General features: G+C 38.9%; 1 protein-coding gene across 2 annotated transcripts in view; it reads left to right on the plus strand.

Annotated features, from left to right (window-relative positions):
• sema3fa (sema domain, immunoglobulin domain (Ig), short basic domain, secreted, (semaphorin) 3Fa) overlaps positions 1-18,294 on the plus strand; it is a 52,198-nt gene extending 33,904 nt beyond the window's left edge. Inside the window, exons 5-19 of one of the 2 annotated variants that reach the window (XM_008408701.2) lie at positions 1,572-1,691; positions 3,247-3,336; positions 4,156-4,249; positions 5,470-5,589; positions 6,861-7,000; positions 8,250-8,364; positions 12,132-12,201; positions 13,739-13,883; positions 13,997-14,219; positions 14,367-14,455; positions 14,913-14,954; positions 15,566-15,723; positions 15,844-15,911; positions 15,998-16,131; positions 16,880-18,294. In XM_008408701.2, the coding sequence (XP_008406923.1) occupies positions 1,572-1,691; positions 3,247-3,336; positions 4,156-4,249; positions 5,470-5,589; positions 6,861-7,000; positions 8,250-8,364; positions 12,132-12,201; positions 13,739-13,883; positions 13,997-14,219; positions 14,367-14,455; positions 14,913-14,954; positions 15,566-15,723; positions 15,844-15,911; positions 15,998-16,131; positions 16,880-17,308 (2,037 nt within the window). In that variant the 3' untranslated portion in view covers positions 17,309-18,294. The remainder of the gene's footprint in view (positions 1-1,571; positions 1,692-3,246; positions 3,337-4,155; positions 4,250-5,469; positions 5,590-6,860; positions 7,001-8,249; positions 8,365-12,131; positions 12,202-13,738; positions 13,884-13,996; positions 14,220-14,366; positions 14,456-14,912; positions 14,955-15,565; positions 15,724-15,843; positions 15,912-15,997; positions 16,132-16,879) is intronic. The other variant, XM_008408702.2, reaches the window with a different exon arrangement.
• The last annotated feature ends 1,510 nt before the right edge of the window (positions 18,295-19,804 follow it).

Raw genomic sequence — 19,804 nt, forward strand, 5'->3', positions numbered from 1 at the left:
AGCAGCAAAATGGAAGCCAGCCAACACAAAAAGTAGATTCAGCTTCTCACAATCATTCATGAAACTTTTTGTTTTCAGTAAAAAAAAAGAAAGAAAGAAAGAAAAACATCCCAATGTTTGTGTGTGTACCTCCCCCACCACTACCACCCCCCGTTCTTCTCTCAGACGAGTACAGTAGCGATGTAGAGGACGAGAGACGCGATTCGTGTTGAAACCACAAGGGGGCACATGACTCAGTGGTAGAGCAGCAGCATCACATACACAGACTACAGTCCTAAACACAGTTTTCTGTGGTTCGACTCCCGGCTCCGGACCATTTGCTGCATCTCATTCCCTTCTTCCTGTTCGTCCATTGCATAAAGGCAACTGTACCACAAAACCTTTCAAAACTCCCAATTTGAAAAGAATAAGTGGACCTAAAAATGATTTTGATGCACAATGGAGTTCATGGGAAAAGAGATTTATATGCAGGGACGACTGTGGCTCAGTGGGTAGAGAGGTTGTCTCGCAATCTTAAGGTTGTAGGTTTGATTCCATATTCCTGTTAGTGTCTCCCTTGACAAGTCACTTATCAAATCTGCATGTTAATGTAGAAATGTACGTGCAACTGGATGAATGTGGCTAGAGTGCTTCAAGTGGTCAGTATGACTATAAAAGCACTATATTAATTTAGCCTGTTAATTTTTACGCTGTAATTTGGAATAAAATCAATATCAAGTAGCTGCAAGCAAGCACCATGATGCCTCAACTCAACAAAAAACAAAATAAATTAATACTTTTTTCATCACATTGTGGGATGATTGGAAAATTAAGAAAAATTAAAAGAAACAGACAAAATGTATATTTTTTAGTAGAAAATATAGAAGAATTAATCAGTTTTTAAGAGTTCTAAATAAATTGTTTCATTACCAACAGCAGATATATTTCTCTTTTCTTCTGACACATTTTGCACAAAAATTTGCTGTTTTAATTATGTTAATTTTCTTAACATGATCAAAGATATGAAAAATTGATATATTTTTTTATTACCTTATTTATTTATTTGATAGGTTATGTTTTCTTTTTTTGTCCTGATTATTGCAATCCTTTTTTTTTCCGTTTTATAGAAAAACATATTTTAACATGTGAGTTGTGACATTTGTGATTAGTGGAGGATTATTCATTTAATCACCTTGTTAAGGCAACACAAAGCAGAGACTCTGACAGCAGGCGGGGATTATAATGCAGATCAATCTTGGTCGCAGAAAGGATTTTTATATGAATTGCTATCTTACTGTGCCTTTGGTCACTTTTATTGTCATTTTTTTCTTTCACTGTCAATATTTTTACCTAATCCAAGAGACCAAGATGTACAGCAGACAGATTTGCTGAAAAATAAAAAAGATGTCCTATAAAATATGCCAGCAAAGACCCAGCAAATAGACTGGATTTTATCCACGAATGGAATCTATAAAGAGAAACAGTCTGGGGAATTAAATATTATGTAACTGGGTTTTTTTTTTATATTTCATGTTTTGGCTTTTTTTAAAACCTAATCCTAATCTTGTTGATTTTGTTTTGCCCTTCCTCAGGGGGAGTGTGGGAACTTCATCCGTCTGATCGAGCCGTGGAACCGGACCCACCTGTATGTGTGTGGAACAGGAGCATATAATCCCATCTGCACATACGTGGATCGAGGACGTAGATCCCAGGTAACCAAAAGATGCATCCAGCCGTAGAGACGTTTTGACCTTTGCGCCCTCGTTTTTAAAAGAACCCTATCAGTCGATCAATCTGAGGTCAGAGTTTCCCCGTTTAGCCCCTCTGCCCATCAGTTTCTCGGGTTCTGCTTCTCTTCCATTATTTTCCTCCTCTTAGCTTTCATTGATTTTCACCCTTCCACAAGATCCTGGCTGGCCCTGTCCACTTTCCCATTATCATTCCAAAATTGGTCTTGGTGCGATTTCTAACTCCTGCCGCTTGAAGCCTCTTCCCCCTGGGAATGTTGTGGTGTCACTTTATCTAGAAAATCCCCCCACCCCACCCCCCCTCGCTGGGGGTCCGATGTCTCACCTGTTTACACACAGCAGTGCCTGTGGCCTGTCTTTCTTTCTGTCTGGGTGAGAGCCTCTGAAAAGCCATCATTACTGATGGAGCTTCTCATCCATCATCAGGCTTGTAGATCCCCCTCCACCCCCCATCAGCCCTACCCCCACCTCCATGAACGGCCATGCAGAGCTGCAGCAGCTGCTGGCCGCGTTATAATCGGCACACTTGCATTCATCCGCCGCTGTTTAGTCTCCCTGTTCATTTGGAGGCTTCAGGTTTCGATGGAAAGGTCAGTCTGCCTCTTGTCATTCTGCTTCCCCCCTGAGGTCCGAACATTGCGCTGCTTCACACTTTAAGGATTTTATTCTGCAGGAGTAGATGTAAACATAAACACATATCCTTCTTTGTGTCGCGCAGTGGGCTTTAAGTTATTTGTATTTTATTTTTAGCGTCTGTTCATGCTGCTTCAAAGTTGCCTCTATGGATTCTTTGTTTGTATTAGAAGTTTAATTTTAACACTGGAATATTTAAGTAGATGGCACAATGCTGTAAAATAAATAGTTTATAATATGTATTTTTACATGCATTTTGTAGCAAAAATATATATATTGCACTTTGTTCATTGTGAGCTGGTTTAGATTATATCCTCTCATGAATGTTCCAACAACCTGGACATCATGATGACTTAAAACTTTTCACACAACTTAAAATATAAAAACAAGAGCTGGGAGCTTTGGCTTGAATATCTGTGGATTTTCTCTAATCTGTACAGGTCTAAAAACTGCACATATAGACTTTTATACAGCATATTTTATTTTATTTTATTTTTACAAAAAAGAAAAACAGTCGTTGATATCCTTTCATTGCATTTATGGTTCATATTTTGACTGAAAATATCTACATTGGCCTCCTCTTCATTTCACTTTATACATTTATTTCCTGTTTTCTTCTTTTAGTTTTGCATGGTTTCTTTTTTTCTGCGCTCTTTCTTGCACGTGTCTGAATCTAATTCAAACATGTCTCTCTTTAGCTCTTCACTCTGTCCACTTCTTCACTATTTATCTTTTCATTTTTCAGAGCTCTTCATGTTGTTGTTGATTTCTCCAGTCCTGTTTCATGTACATTCTTCTTCAGTCTCCATCATCATCAGCTGAATCTGGACTCGGTCTGGGCTGCGACAGGTTGCTAACAAGATGGCTAATTGTTTCTGCTTTTTAGGGTTTCAGCAACCTACAGGCCCTTCAGTCAGGAGGGAGAACGAGTCGAGCAGCAGACTACAGCTCTACATCTGAGCCTTTGAGCAATAAGGTGGGCCGGCGGGGTTTATTCCAGTAACGGTGTCCACCAAGTGAAGAATTGGGGTTAAAATTGCTTCAGGTTTACTACTGGTAAAGGCAGATTTCTTGCTGCCAGATTTGTTGAAAAATTACAATGCACATAGATTTTTGTGTGCAAAACAAACATCAGTCAACAAAAAACAGGTTATTTTTCAGTCTTTTAATGGTCTCATATAAAAACACAAAGAAAATGGAAATGTGCTTTTCAGCACATTGACCATAGACGATTTTAATTAAAAGTATTTTTGTTCAAACTTTCGTCAGATAAAATTCAGCTGCAGCAAGACCCGTGTATGTGAGAACTTTTGGTTTAAATGATGTCCACAAAGCCGCACACTCGACATTTTTATCAATTTATGGAAATGTTCATGTTTTCCCCCAGCATTTTTGCACAGATTTTGCTGAGTTACTCTTTCAAAAGATAATATCCAACTGCAGGTTACAAATACAACTTTTCCCCCGTCTGTGCTCTGCTGAGCATTTGTTGTACCTGCTAACAACATAAAAGCATGAGTGTTGACACAGATGTGTAAAAACTCCTCTTGTGCACAGGAATAATTGAAATTTGTTAGGGCAAGCAAACACTGAGCCTTGGATTGTTCCCAGCCTTTTCCTGCATCACTTCAGATCCTTGACGTGTGTGCCTGTTTCTCCGTTTGCAGAGTGATTTATTTTGCTTTTAAAGGGTTGAACAGTGCCTTAATGATCACACTTTGCTTCCTTTACTAATTCTAACTTTATTTTTCCAAAGAATGTTAAGAAAATATTCCTCCATGCTTCTCTGTTGCAGGAATACATTTTCCGTCTGGAACCTGGCAAAGTGGACTCTGGAAAAGGGAAATGTCCCTATGATCCTAAACTTAACAGCGTTTCCGCCCTGATCCGTGAGTCGATTCTTTTTCTGATTCTTTTCTTTATGCATAAGGTAATTCAAAATGCTTTAACGGAATAAGTATCAAAAATAAAATTAGAATAAAAACAACAAATGCATTGGAACTTTAGAAGACAATTAAGGCAACTCATTGAAAAAAAAACATTATAATATAATGTAACTGTGACACAAAGATACATAATTGTGTGTCATCAGTGAGCCACTGGTAAGAGATACAGTGCTCCATAATTTGATGTATGGCAAGCATCTTGAAACTAGATATGTAGAATAAAAGTGGAATCTTTGTTTGCTGATATAATTACAAAACGTTTTCCTTGACTACAAACCCAGATCCTAACCAGTGTAAACCCAATACCAGATAATTGCATCCACTTTTTCCACTTCATTCTATTTTGATATTATTTCATTTCTTTGTTTGCAACATTTGCAATATGTTTATTTTACAAGTTGATTAATAAACAATTTCATCAGGAACTGCAAAGAAAATCTACCCGAGTTCTTGAAATGAGAGCTGAAAGTTAAAAATAATTTAATGAATCGAGTGGCGATAATTGGTTAGTTGTCAGTGGATTATAAGTAATCACTTATCTTTTCACACAGATGTGTGTGCTGTTATTTCAGTGGTCATCAGTTGTCATCATCTTACAGGTGGCCAGACATGGCTGCCGATAATCGACAGCTCCGTGTGAGTTCATGTGTGTGTCAAAGAAAGAAAGAAAGAGCTTCTGTTTGGCTGTGACACACTTCATTTGACCTTAGAAAAACAAGATATCCCATTTTAAAATAACATTATTGTAAGGTTTCTTCCCATTATGACAAAACTAATTCGACATAGTTTTAATTTCATTGGAAATGAACACTGGTGTGCAAAATATAATCCGTCTTTGGATGAAATTGTTTTCAATTACATGAATTTGGCTCTGGAAGAGCTGGAGCATGAGTGTCGTTACAAAAGAATTCAACATGTTCAATACTGACATGTTACGTTTACTGAAATACTGTTTTATATGCATACTGCTGCTTTCCTTTAATGTTAGCAGCTCCCTTGAAAATATATGGCTGCTTCAAGTGATATCAAAGGGAATCTAGTAAAAATCAGCAAAACAAGTTTCTATTACTACTGTTGAACATGTTGTGTGTCTTTTGACCTGGGAGTATTTCCTGGTATCCTAATTCTTTCTTCTTCTCTTTTCCCTTTGCTGTGACTGGCAGATGGAGAGCTCTATGCTGGAGTCTACGTGGACTTCATGGGAACAGACTCTGCCATCTTCCGTACTCTGGGGAAGCAGACAGCCATGAGGACCGACCAGTACAACTCCAGATGGTTAAATGGTAATGTCTCAGCTCACCGCTTGATCTGCATCTGCCTTTTATTTCTCCTCCTTGTTTCTCGACAAACCATTTTGAATTTACGCATCAGGAAATTGGGAACACAGTTTGAGCGTTTTGCAAACCTCCATAATGCTGACACACGCGTGTCATCTGAGCTTCCTGATCTTTTCCTCCTGCTCCACCAGACCCAATGATGGTTTGAGTCATTAATAAAATCCTCTCAGATCCTGCGGATTGTTGTTGTCAGGGAAATCCTGGAATGTCAATAACGACTGGGTTTTCTCTCTAATGAAGTACAACTGTTACAGTGATATTATTGCTGGTCTGCTGCTTTTTGGTTGATTTTTGCCAAATCAATAGCAGACTCCCCGTCTGTGTTGTTGGCTCCCAGTTTTTCCACTGACCCTGTTGCCCTGACAACAGTCCCCTGCTGGCAATCTGGCGAATCAGGACACCTGAGTCCTGCTAATCAGCCGTTTTGAAATATCTCGGGTAACACCCTCCCCCACATTATGAGGGTACTAGTTGCTCCCCTCCTTCCTCTGGCTTTTTGGTTTGTCCCTGTTTGGGATGCTGGTCTTTCACAGCGGGGGGGCTGTGAGTCCTGTGGTGACCCAGAGAATCAGTGTGGCTGTGTGTGCACTAAGTATGATCCTCACATAGTGCAAAGACATTAATACAGAAACAGAAACATAAATGAGTTCTGTTCCCTAAAATTAGCTGTTGTGACTGTTTGGCCTTAAGGGTCAAAGGTCTGTTGCTTCTTTTTATTTGAGAATTATCATATAGGTGCTACTGCATGAATTAAACTATCTCTGAAAAGTTAATTTACTATAGTGATTGATTGAATTAATTAGGAACTTACAGAATCATTAAAAACAGAGTGATACATTTTAGGCATCATTTTCTGTTAATTTTGATGATTTTAGTTTTGCAAGTTTTTTCTTCCACCCAATTTTCCATCAGCATGCCTTGCAGATCTGATCCAATTTATTGAGATGAATTTGTACTTTTCTTAGAAAAAGATCATATATTAGCTTGACTCATTTTACAAATATTGCACTGTTCATAAGCCCAATCCTTATAGCATGAAATCAGTATAATTTGGTTGTTGACTTGAAAGTCATCAAATATCTCAAAACTTGCAAGACATAAGAGCAACTTCTATTTTGAATGTAGTTGAAAAACAAATAAAACAACCCACTATAGGGAGGTTTGGACAAAAATAATTACAAACGGGCCAATCATCCTTTTCCCTTTTATCCCTTCAGATCCGACTTTTGTCCATGCTCATCTGATCCCAGACAGCGCTGAAAAGAATGATGATAAGCTCTACTTCTTCTTCCGTGAGAAAGCCTCTGAGGTGGGCCAGAGTCCCATGACGCAGTCCAGGATAGGCCGGATCTGCTTGGTGAGTTATCACACAGGTCCGAAACCACAAGCTGATAATTGCCAGTGAGCTTTAAATAAATCAAAGGGCTTGGTGAGTGTTTGCCTTTGGCCTGTTTTCATTTGCTTTGTCCTCCTTTGAGGGTGGCCATCCAGGATGTTCTGCAATACATGCTCTTCATAGAAAAAGCAAACAAATAAATTAAAAAAATGCAGTAGCCTCCACAGTTATTCACAGCTCTGGTAAAATAAATAAATAAAAAACTTTAAAAAATGTAATCATTTATTGCACTGACATAAACCTAAACTGAATCCAAAACTTTAAAAATATGTATTTTTCAAATCAACAATACAGTTAGTGACTCCCCTAACAATTCTTATATCACATGTGTAATTTTTGCATTTTCATTGAAAAGGATGATTGTCTGCAAATTTTTAATTAATTTCTGTGAGCTACAGATGAGATTGACATAGAGGCATGTTTCTGAGAAATGGTGATGCTATTGAAGTGAGGTTGGTGTGTTTTGATTTTAATAAATCAGGAAAAAGATCCAGGAAAACAGCTACTGACTCTGATGTGGCAACAACTAAAGCTTAAAACAAATGAAACCGATTAACAAATCCTTGTTAATAAAGACTCATTTTGATCTAGCCACAACAGTGATGAGCTCTACTTCTTCTGGATGGATGGATGATAAAAACAAAAAGATGGGGAAAAAAAACACTTATGGAACTTTAATAAAACATAAAATTATTGTGGTCTCTTTTATAATTCTCCCCTAGGAGCACTAATTATTGACCCAGGTGCCATATGTTTGTATTTCTTGGGTAACTGTTTATCAAATTAAAAAAATATTGCTATTGTTATTTATCTTGCCTGCAGGGAGGTGACAGTTTTAATGTTTTGATTAGTCGCACAATTAAGATGACCTGAGTAATTTGCTCAGTGATCTTTAAATCATAAGGAGCAAGGATTTTTTTTTTTTTGTCTTCATAACTCAAGGTAAAAGTTAAAACGATGTGTCTTTTTAATCCTCACAAATCATCCAAGCTGAGCTGAGGTTTATTCCCCGACTCCTTTTTCTCAGGACTTTATGCTTCACCTCAGTAGCACAAGCAGCAGCTGGCTGACCCCTTGTTCAGGCAGATGATGGTGACCATTATTCATGCTAACTTTGGTTAACGGCTGTTTCAGACACCTGTTAGACAGATACTGTTGGAGTCGGCCTGACGAGTGACTCTGGGTGTTTGTTTGGATGTGATTCCTGCAGAACGATGACGGTGGACATTGCTGCCTGGTCAACAAATGGAGCACCTTTCTGAAGGCTCGTCTCATCTGCTCTGTGCCTGGAGTCGACGGCATTGAGACGCACTTTGATGAACTCAGTGAGTCATATTCGTTTTCACTTTTAAAGCTTTCTGTCATCTCTGACTCTCGTAGGTCCATCATCAGTTGTGTAATGCACCTGTTGGCCATTACGTCCAACCTCGCACTTTTTAAACCTATGAGCAAAGTGCCGCTTCATCTTCCTTACAAAGGACGAGTTGCAGCTCAGGCCATTTACAGATTGATTTCTGCAGCTCAGGGGACCTATAATGACTCTGCAGGGAGCCGGAGTGAACCACATATTGAATGTCTCTGACCTCAGAGGAGAACTAGCAGATGGAAAGGGACCATTTATAACCTCAACTTTCAAAATAAAGCTCTGCAGACGGACATATTCAGGACCAATAACTTTATCATTTCTACAGTTTGCTTCACATTTGCTCTGCATAGTTCCAGAGTGATGCTAATTCCCAGTTCCTCCTCAGCGTGTTTCACAATGTTTTCATTTGGGGCTGATGATAACATCATATTGTTCAGAAGCAAAAAGTGCTCCGCCAACCTCTTGCGTACGGCTACGTGATGTAGGTTCAACTGAAGCTCAAACTTTAGGTTGAGACATAGGTGGAACATTTAAGGTTCAACTGTCCTGTTTGCAGAACACACTGATCCATTTATGTTAGTCAAGTGGTTGGAGGACCTACATTTTGGGGAATTTGATCCTGGTTTTCATGCTGTAATAGTCCAACTCTGGGATTTTCCAGGAACTCCGCTTCTTACAACTAATTCAAGCTGGATTAGTCAAATAAAAAAAATTCAGTGAGACAAAATCACCTGGCAGGAACAACTACAGTCTCTGTTGTAGCTTTGCTTTGTGTCCAAGGCGATGGGCACCAGGAAGTCTCTGAGTTCTTGTATTCAGAAATAGAAATATGGTATTTTTATTGTCCCACCATGGGAAAATTCAAGTGTACCATCAACAAGTTAAGAAAAAAAATTGAACAGTAAAGGAAAATATGCAACATAAGATAAATAATATTTAGGATTCAATTATCTTAGATCAATCTAAAATAATGCATCCTTTTAAAGTGGAAGGAAAATTTGATGCCTCTTCACTCTGATACCCTGCAATAAATTGCTGTGCAGCCAGAAATCACCTAATTAGTAATAATAGTCCACCTTAAAATTAGTTAATAATTACAGCCATCCTACAAGATAATTAAACAATAATAAAGATGCAGGAAGCCCATGGTGACTGGAGGAGCTGCAGAAATCCCTAATTCAGGTGGGACAATCTGCAGGGTTAGTTGTGTTTCCACAAATCTACCCTTTCTGGGAGAGTGACAAGAAGAAAGTAATTCTTGAAGGAAGTAAAAAATATAATAAAAAAATATATATTTTCAAATTTCTACAGGCTACAAACATGTTCTGATCAGATGAGAACAAACTTAAACGTTCTGCTCCATGCGGAAAATTGTTGTGTGCGTCACTATAAATGGCAACAAACAAGAAGAACTGTAACTGTGGTGAAAGGCGGTTCTGCAAGGTATCCACTCAGTGGGAGTGAATATGCAAACCACACTTTACAGATTTGTATTTAGCAAATATTTTTAAAACCTTTTCACTCGTATCATCTTCCTTTCATTTCAATTTCAAGCACTGCTCACGTTAGTCTAGCACATAATTCCCAATAGCAAACATTACAAACTTATAATGTTGTAATGTGAAGAAGCATTACAACTTTTGTATTTAAACTGACAAGTCACCATCAGACAGATGTAACAAACCACAATCAGAAACGGTTTCTAAATAGCTGAGAATTCAATATTTAGTAGCATCTCGTACTCGTGCTGTAATGGAGTTCTGCAGATGGTCTTTATGCAGTAAGAGCACTCTGTGTGACAAAAAGCACTCTGGTGTCAGTGTTGCTGTAGTTTTAGTGGTGCCGCTTGGCGGTTGCAGCCTACAAGCAGATCAGCACTCGCGGTGAGGTTAATGTGCGTCCTGAGGTGCAGCGTAACAGCCCACAGCACCACGGCCATTTTTACCACAAACCACAGTCGGTCTGGGAGAAATGTACTGCTGGTCCCGATTGGAGCCCAGCAGAGGCATCGGAGTGCTTAGATGAGGACTCAGGGGGGGACAGAGTGGGGCGAGGTTTACCAGATGAGAAAGGATTCAGTGGTTTGCCAGAGGAGAGGACGACTGCTAAGGGACAGACAGGCAAGCAGATGCAAAAGAGATGAAAATGCTTGCTGGAGTAAAACAAGAATGAATTTATGGGACGTTAAGTTTTACACTCTTTTTTTTTTTGTAGCGCAATAATAACAGAAGCCTTATTTCCACATGTTTTGGATATCAGGGCTGTGTGCAGAGCCCAACATTTCTTAACACTCATGTTGCTTTATAAATTAAATTCAGTGGGATATTTTAACACCTTAGGCTATGTTTTTAAAAGGATAACTTTTTTATTATTGCTCCTCTCTTTTGTCCTCATGTAACATCTATTTCAGTTCATCTCTTTGTATTAATGTATTTCCAGTAATTAGTGACATTTCCCAGCATGCATGTTGCTCAGAGGGCCTCAAAGTCTCTGTCTCCTCTGACACATCAGAAACAAAAGTCAGAATGATGCAACTTGTTCCCAGTTCTCTGCTGATTTATTTCTTTTCTCGCTTTCCATAGCCAGGGGCTCTGTCAGACTGGCGTCAGATGGGTTATGACTCTCTGCTTTGCTTGCCAAAAGTTAATTTTCGCTTTAGTGAGCAGACATTACCTGTCATTCTGTATCCTGGGACGTTGGCATAGTTTTTCGTTTCAGAAACAATTTCAAACATTTGATCAAAGGAGGGCTTGTTTATCTTTAAAACTGTACACAACATATTTTCTCATGCAAGCAATTTGAATTTATGCTCCTTGTTTATTGAATCTTTGCTGATTAAAGCCAAAGGCATATGGATTAAGTTTCAGTCAGATATAAAATACATTCAGGTTATTTGAGATACTTTTTTTTTTGTTCTGCTTGGGGAACATTTCTCATTTTTTTTAGTCTTTCCAATCCCCTGAAAAAAAAAAAGCATTTATAAACGGGAGACTCATGTTTCCCTAGTTTTCAATGTAATGGTGTTTTTTATTAACTGTAAACTACCAGGTAATATTGTTGTGGGCTTTTTAAGCTGAACTCTTCCCTGTGAAGCAAAACAATAAATGAACTGGTGTGTGCATAGCCTGTCTACTTTAAATGTATTTCACTTTTCCTCTGCTTTGTTATTTCTTGCTCGTTTTCTCTCATGAAAACATTAGAGGATACACACTGCACACCGTTGCCATGGCCCCATAGTCCCCGTATTGCATATGGCTCCTATTAAAGTCATGTTTCAGCAGACATCTCCGTTTCACTCCTATTCCCCACTGAGACCGGAGCAGTGTAGCTCCAGGTTTGGAAGAGTTTAGATTCAGGATCTCGCTGAGTCTCTGGAAACCACAATTCACGGGGAGCTCATTCTTAGCAAACCCCCCTCAAAGGAAGCAAAATGTCTCCATATGTCACAATTAGGATTTCTTGGGTTTGGAAGTGATCTTAAAGTCTCAAGATCATTTAATATGAGACACTAATATTTTCCTTTCTGTGAAAGAAATGTCTGACCTTGTTTAATTTGAATTTGAAAGAGGGTTAAATTCAGTGCGGCACAAATCCCAGGAAGCGATCTACATTTGTGTTTATAGATCGAAATCACATTTTGAACTATGAATGCTTATTGTGAATTAGTAACTTTTCATAATTTACGGATGTGACTAATTAATGTGTAATTCATGTGACTGTCTACAGGGGACGTGTATATCCAACCAACCCAAGACACGAGGAACCCAGTCATCTATGGAGTCTTCTCGGTTTCAGGGTGAGTAATGGCTTTTTTTAACTCTAATTTCAGTGTGAATGTTAGGTGTGTTTTAATGTCTGTCATTTGCACTCAGCCGCAAGGTGTCTGCTCTTTGTAATGTTATGAATCTGTATTGGTTTGTAAGAATCCGCCTACAAACAGGAGACTGAAAAGTGAATGTTCAGCCCAGAGGGAGACGCCGTCCGCTGAGAGTCTTTCATAGAGACAGTCGGGTTTGATAGCAGGTTGTAGGTCACTGGAGGTGGACAGTGTTGTTGGGTTTTATAGATTATAGACCCAGACATTAACTATAGGATTTCCGAGAAGTTGCGAACATTTCTAAATTCATTCAGCATGTTGGATAACAACGGTTGAAAGCTCAAAAGAATAAAAAATTAAGCATCGCTGTTTCTTGTTGTCTTTTGAAAGTCTTACTCTCGATAACTCTCTTGCTGTCTCAAGAATTCAAACATTTTGTCATTTTTAAAAAATTACAATTTCCTTTTAATTCTCTTTGAACATCTCTTTGGTTCCTCTGATTAAATTTGTTATCACCTTACTGGCGACAAAAATGACCAATTTGGAGTTTTCTGTCTTCAGTGACAGCCTGTTTAAAGACCTAATAGTGCTTACTATGATCCATTCACTGACATTTTTCCAGGTTTTTCAGTTTTTGACTGAATAAACAAAGACTTGTCCAATTTCAGTCAGTCGCCGGCTTCCCAGTGCATCTCTAGTTTTCTGCTGACCTGACATATTGAATGTATCATTTATGTCAGTATTGTTTATGTGACATTTAACAGTGAGCACTTAATGCAAGGCCATGAGAAAAAGCTTTGACTACCTCTATCCACTTATTGGTTATCTATATAGGCAAAATGGCATAATGTGTAATGCTATATAATGGTATAATGTCTGTGAAAACCTTTCAGTGATTAGTCATAGTCGGGTCAAAATTAAGTTTCTCTTCAATTGTTCCAGTAGGTTTTTCTAATGTAGGTAAGATACTGACTACTCATTCATTACCTCACTTCCAAAAATACACACTAACTCTTTGAGATCTGTAAACTGAGATTCTGTCAGCACACAGGTCAAGAAAGGTGTTCGCAAAGTCATAATAAATGCGTTTTGATTAATGTGTTGGAGAAAGAAATACTGTTATTGTTGCAATCGCCATTATAGCCATTGAGAGCGTTTAAGCCCAGCTGATAGAAGCACATGTGGTGCTAATGATAGGGGCTCATGACATGAGCTGCAAACATACCACACTGCTCTGCAGCAGTGAGAGCCTGTATTCTGGTGATTCTTTGGGATACGTGGGTGTTTGTATGTCAGTATGTCAGACAACTTGTCTCTGCTTGAGTCAGTCTGAGTGGCTGTGCATCGTGATGTTTCAACAAGTTCCTGCAAATGGAGGCAGCCTGAATATGTGGAAGAAAGTCAGATTGAGAAGCCACAGAGATACCTTGCAGCAATTACCTCGGGGTGTGAGTTAATCTGCATCCTGTCTTGATAATATCTTTGCAATAACTTGTGCTAATCTGTCCTCCTGCAGGTCTGTGTTCAAAGGCTCGGCAGTGTGCGTCTACTCCATGGCCGACATCCGTATGGTCTTCAATGGGCCGTTTGCCCACAAAGAAGGGCCCAACTACCAGTGGGTGGCGTACACTGGGAAAATTCCCTACCCTCGACCTGGCACTGTGAGTTCAAAAATAAAGAAAATCAATGTCCATGATATAAACCGCACTCATGGGGAAATAAAGCAAATGTCAGAGGAGCAGATTTGACATTAAAATGTTCCATCTGTCAATAGTGTCCTGGAGGTACTTTCACTCCCAACATGAAATCCACAAAGGATTACCCAGATGAGGTTATCAACTTCATGAGAAACCACCCCACCATGTACAACGCCGTTTACCCGGTGCACAAGCGCCCCCTGGTGGTCAGAACCAACGTGGACTACGAGTTCACCACAATTGCTGTCGACCAAGTGAGAGCGGCTGATGGGAGCTATGAGGTGCTCTTCCTGGGAACAGGTCAGTGCTGTGAGACCAGAACATTTAAAAGTTACTGTACAAAAGATACATTGTTGAATGGAGTTTTGTGTTTATCATAAATGTTTCCAGTAAAGCTGTTTCCAGTGGAAGGTTTTATAATATGAATTGATATGTTTGGTTCTTCAGATCGTGGGACGGTGCAGAAAGTCATCGTGTTGCCAAGAGACGACTTGCAAACAGAGGAGCTGGTTCTGGAGGAGGTGGAGGTGTTCAAGGTCAGTCAAAATAAAACTGATCCAACAGCTCCTCTTTTATTTGTCTTATTTTATACAAAGGTATTGGTCAGGCTTTTCCTGACCGATTTTGATTTTTAGTTTTCTTTGACATCTGACTGGCTAATCGAGGCTTTGACCACTCGTCTTTTGTTCAAAGGACTGCTAAATAGAGAATAATGTGCTGCAGATTATTTAAAGAGGATATACAGTTACTCATTTCTTTTAAACAGTGTGCTATTTAAAAAAAATTACAATATTATTATTTTGCAAATTTGTCCTTTATTGTATGATCTCTTATTCTTTTCTTATTTTTCTATTTATAATTTACCTAGGTTTGGCAGGAGATTTTCTACTATTTTGAAACAATTTCTTCTGTTATATGCTTTGACATGTTTGGCAACTTTTTTCTGTTTTTTCTTACTTTGTGTTTATGTAAAAATTTCATCTGCCACTTCAGGTTCCCACCCCAATCACCACCATGAAGATTTCATCTAAACGGGTAAGTTACCACTAGTTTAATTGATTTTGCTTTTGCTGGGACAGCTTAATCTGAGCCTAAGTATTTTTATTCATCCAATTGATTTAGTGGGAGCTATCTATCGGATTTATTTAATTTCCAAAATTATTCTGTTCTAAGCCATTAGAAACATGACTTATGAAATAAATTTTAAATGTCAGAATAAGACATTTGCTGGGATATTTGCAACCATTTTACTATAAAATGTGTTTATAAAATGTTTTAAAACTCTCCAATACATAAATTGCAGAATTTATTTTTTATAGTAATTTAACGTTTAAATTTATTGGTTAAATAAATGAGGGATCCACACATATAGATGGTTTGAATTATTCAAACCATCTATATTGTTGCCTTTACTTTTGTGTTAAAAAAAACAGACTTTTTTTGTCTGTTTTCAATAATATTGACTGCTGATGTTGTTTGTGTCGTCATTGTACCCTTTCTCACATTATTATTGGTTATGTTAATACACTCAGCTCTTTTAATGTTTTGTGGATCGGAAGCTGAAAAGTTTTACAACCACTGATTAATTAAATCCAAACTACTACTGTTGCTACTTCTCACCAGTTCTGTTTTTTTTTTTTTTATAGCAACAACTATATGTGGGGTCTGTCCTGGGTGTGACCCACCTGGCTCTGCACCGCTGTGACGTGTACGGCGAGGCCTGCGCTGACTGCTGCCTGGCCCGGGACCCGTACTGCGCCTGGGACGGCAAGTCCTGCTCCAGATACTCTGCCTCACAGAAAAGGTGAGACCGAGACAGCCTGGACGTTTACATCCTCAGGCTCACATTATCTCTGTGGATCATTGTAGAACAGGATATTTTAGACGCTAAGCTTTATTTTCGGCTGTTGATTCGATCTCCCAGACGGAGCCGTCGACAGGACGTAAAGTATGGAAACCCGATCCGCCAGTGCAGAGGTTACAACTCGAATGGTAAGTTTCTCCGTGGTACAAGATGGATTTGTGATGCAGTTTTCAGTACAAAAGCATTAAGCAAACGTCTTCCGCATGTTTCACAGCAAATAAGAATACGCTGGAAACGGTTCAGTACGGAGTGGAGGGAAGCACAACCTTCTTGGAGTGCCAGGCTCGTTCTCCTCACGTCTCTCTGAAGTGGCACCTGCAGAAGGAAAACAGCGACAGGAGAAAAGAGGTGATTCATTTTGTTTCTTGTACAACAGATGTTGACTGATGTCATGTAAAAATAGTAAATGGATCTTTTACACTTTATATGCTAATTGTCTTATTTCACCAATAGTCCATAATTAATTGAACCATCAGTCATTATGACAGGATAAGGTATGAAAACTGGCAACAGATTTGTGATTCAGAATTTTTTTTTCTAGGTTTATTTTCTTTTTGGCTTATATGTAAATTGCAACGTGAGATGGAAAACGAGCACTTCATATGAAAAACCACCCCCAGTGTAAAACATGGCGGTGGCAGTATCAGGCTGTGGGGATGCTTTTCTTTAGCAGGAACAGACGAGCTGGTCAGAGTTGACTGGCGCTAAAAACAGTCCTGGAAGAAAACTTGTTAAAGGCCACAAAAGGCTGTGGACTGAGGCAACCGGTCACAAAAACCAAAACTTACAGTCAGAGTTGCACTAAAACACCTAAGATCAAAGCATATTCCTGTTAACAATTGGGTGTAAATTGATGTTCACATATGTTCATTTTCCAGTCTGAACGAGCTAGAGCTATTTTCCAAAGATGGGCAAAATTTTAAAAAATGTCATAGATGCAAAGATGTGTAAAATCCTAATAAAATACTTTTATATTCTAGTTTGCTTTTGGAAATCATTGTATTCTTTTACCTTTTTAACTGATAATTAAATATTCTGTGCTGCTTTGTCCGTGTCTTTCCTTAAGCTGTAAAACTTCCCTCCCTGTGCACTCCAGATTCGCTCAGAAGGTCGCATCCTGAAAACCGATCAGGGCCTCCTAATCCGCTCGCTGCAGTCCTCCGACGGCGGCATCTACCACTGCACGTCCACTGAGAAGAACTTCAAGCACACCCTGGTGAAGCTGCAGCTAGTCGTCCTCTCCAGCCGCACGGTCAACAACGTCCTGGTGGATACGGGCAACCCAGCCCTCCCCCAAATTCAGTCCAGCGCCTGGACCCCGAGCGTTGGGCAGTACAAGGACCTGCTGACCATCCTCAGCCAGCCGGAGATGGGGCTGATCAACCAGTACTGCAAGGACTACTGGCAGCACGGGGACGACGGGCTCGGGGACGGCAAAGCTAAAAGCCTGAAGGAGCTGAAGGAGCAGAAGAAGCCTCGCAACCGCCGGCATCACGACGACCAGACGAATCCAGTTGAGACATGAAAAGTTTGGGTTTTCATCCTGTCGCGTTCAAACAGCACCATTTGTCTACCTTCTAGTTTCTCCTCACAACCCTCCATTTAAGGGAAATGACTCCATTTAACAGACCCTGCAACAGAAAGCATCATTTGTATGTGACTGTTGGAAGAACAAACACAATATTTATTGTCGGTTGTACAAAGTAATTCTTTATACCTATCTAGAAAACATGTTTTTTGTGAATAGATCTGTGCAAATATTGTTATATTATTATTATTGTTATTATAATTATTAGTGTTATTGTTTATGACATTGTGTTATTATGTTGGGAATATCTTTGTTTGGTGTTTTTCTTTTTTTCTTTTCTTTTTTTTTTTTTTAAATAGCAACTAATACTCTGGACTTTAACGGTGTCCAGACAAGGACTGGAGTGGATGAGCTTCCCATTTCTCTGCAATTATGTCGGATCAATTGACTGCTGGCAGTATCTAAATCCAGATTTACACCAGAAAAGCCTGGCACTTGTTGGTTAATCTCACCTGGACAGTCATTGCAAAGGTGGACACTATTGTACTGTAAATAAAGCAGGGACAACGCCATTGACGATGGTAGGAATGCCGACAAGCTGCAGCTGCAACAGCACATCACAAACTCCCAGGAACGTGAATTTTAAGCTCTTTCACAGAAGGTCGACGGACCTAAGGTGACAATTTCAAACTGCACCGTTCATATTCTTCCATGTTTAGTTGCTGCCAAGTGTTTTTGTTTGTATGTAAGCATCACATCTCAGTGTTGTGTTCTCGGCATCTTGTTATAAGCTGTTTATCTTTGGAGGAAGGGTTCTTTTAACGAAACGGAAGTGGAAAACAGAACATTGCCTTCTCTTCTCTCTCTGTGGAGATGAGTTATTCCAGCAGGCAGCTAAATGTGAGTCTGTGATTTAAAACAAAATATATATACATATATATATTAGAGAAAGCACCTTTTGTTGCCAGATTGGTGATTTTTTTTTTAAATAAATCTTGGAAAAAGTTTGTTTCTAAACATATTAAACACCCTATAAACTACAATGCTGTGGAAAAAGTATTTGCTCACTTTGTGATATTTTGTCACTTAGAGATTTCTGATTGTCAATTAGTTTTTAACATCAGCTACAAATCTGCGGAGTAAATACAACATGCACTTTTCAAGTGGTTACTTCATTTATGGATTACTTTAGATAAAGTGAAGGAAAAATCTATCTAAACTCACCTGACCTTTGATGAATATAATCAGTCTATTACATCTGTGTGGAGAAGATTCGGAAACACTTTTTGTTTAAATTCGGCCACATTGTCACATTATTTTTATCAGATTTATGTCCAGATTTGACAAAGATACTCCAAAAAACTTCCTAATTTTTGAGTCTTTGAGAGATGCAGTTGTTGGTGTCTATTGGACCATTGTTCAGTTGTACGACTCGAGTGCTTGAGCTTAAGTTTTTAAAGGTTTTCTCATAGTGAGTTAAACCTTTTATTTCATCAATTATAGAAAAGTTCTTGAGTAGCAACACACTGAAGTGAAGTTTTTGGTGCTTGTTTTGGTACCTCCTGGATGACTGATTGATTAGGTCAGCCATTCATCCATGTTTTCTCCATGTGTGGATAGTGGCTTTGACATTTGTTTATTAGAGTCCAAAAGACTTCAGAATAGCTTCATAAGTTTCCAAAATGATAGGAAGCAAAGTTATTGACATTTGTTTGTCCTTGAATATCTTTAGCTCAGGGCAGGATGTTTTTTGTTTTTTGTTTTTTCTGGCCTACTTCAAAACAAAACAAGTTCTTTTGTAATTTTTGGCCCTGCATAACTTTCAGTAATCACAACCTGGGTGTGACTAGGGATTTTGCACTCACCTCTCCAAAATATGTCAATTACACTTTATTAAGGGCATAGAGCAATGTTATTATTTTGTCACACAGAGCCAGGTTGTTTTGAATAGATTTTTCTCTTTATCAAATTAAATATCCATAAATCCACTGTCTATTCTCGCTTGCTTTTGCAATATCCCCATCAGTCATTGGGCGAAAGGCAAGGTTCACCCTGGAATGGTCATCATTACACCATTACAGAGAAACGCACAGAACTAACGACCATGCTTACACACAGTTATGCCTAAAAGCAATTTAGAGAAACCTGTTTACCCAAGAGTCATGTTTTTGGACTTTAAGAGTACCTGGAGAGAAGCTCCACTTGCATAGGGAGAACAGAAAGACTCCAGGCCAGGACGTAAACACAGGACCTTTTTGCTCCAAGGCAACAGCGCTATCAACCTCAACAAAACTGCTTAATGATCAGAAAAAGATCATACTTTTTCACAGCACTGTCGTTTTTGTTTTTTTCCATTCCTTCCATTTGTATGTAAATATTGATGAAATTAATGTAATCAGTCTATACAAGTGTGCAGATTTATAGTGCTATGATGACTGGTGCTGTACTTCATGTATCATCTGGTTACCAGAGAGCTCCTGCTGCTCTACTTGT

This window comes from Poecilia reticulata, linkage group LG5, assembly GCF_000633615.1.
Source record: "Poecilia reticulata strain Guanapo linkage group LG5, Guppy_female_1.0+MT, whole genome shotgun sequence".
NCBI classification, from domain to species: Eukaryota; Metazoa; Chordata; class Actinopteri; order Cyprinodontiformes; family Poeciliidae; genus Poecilia; species Poecilia reticulata.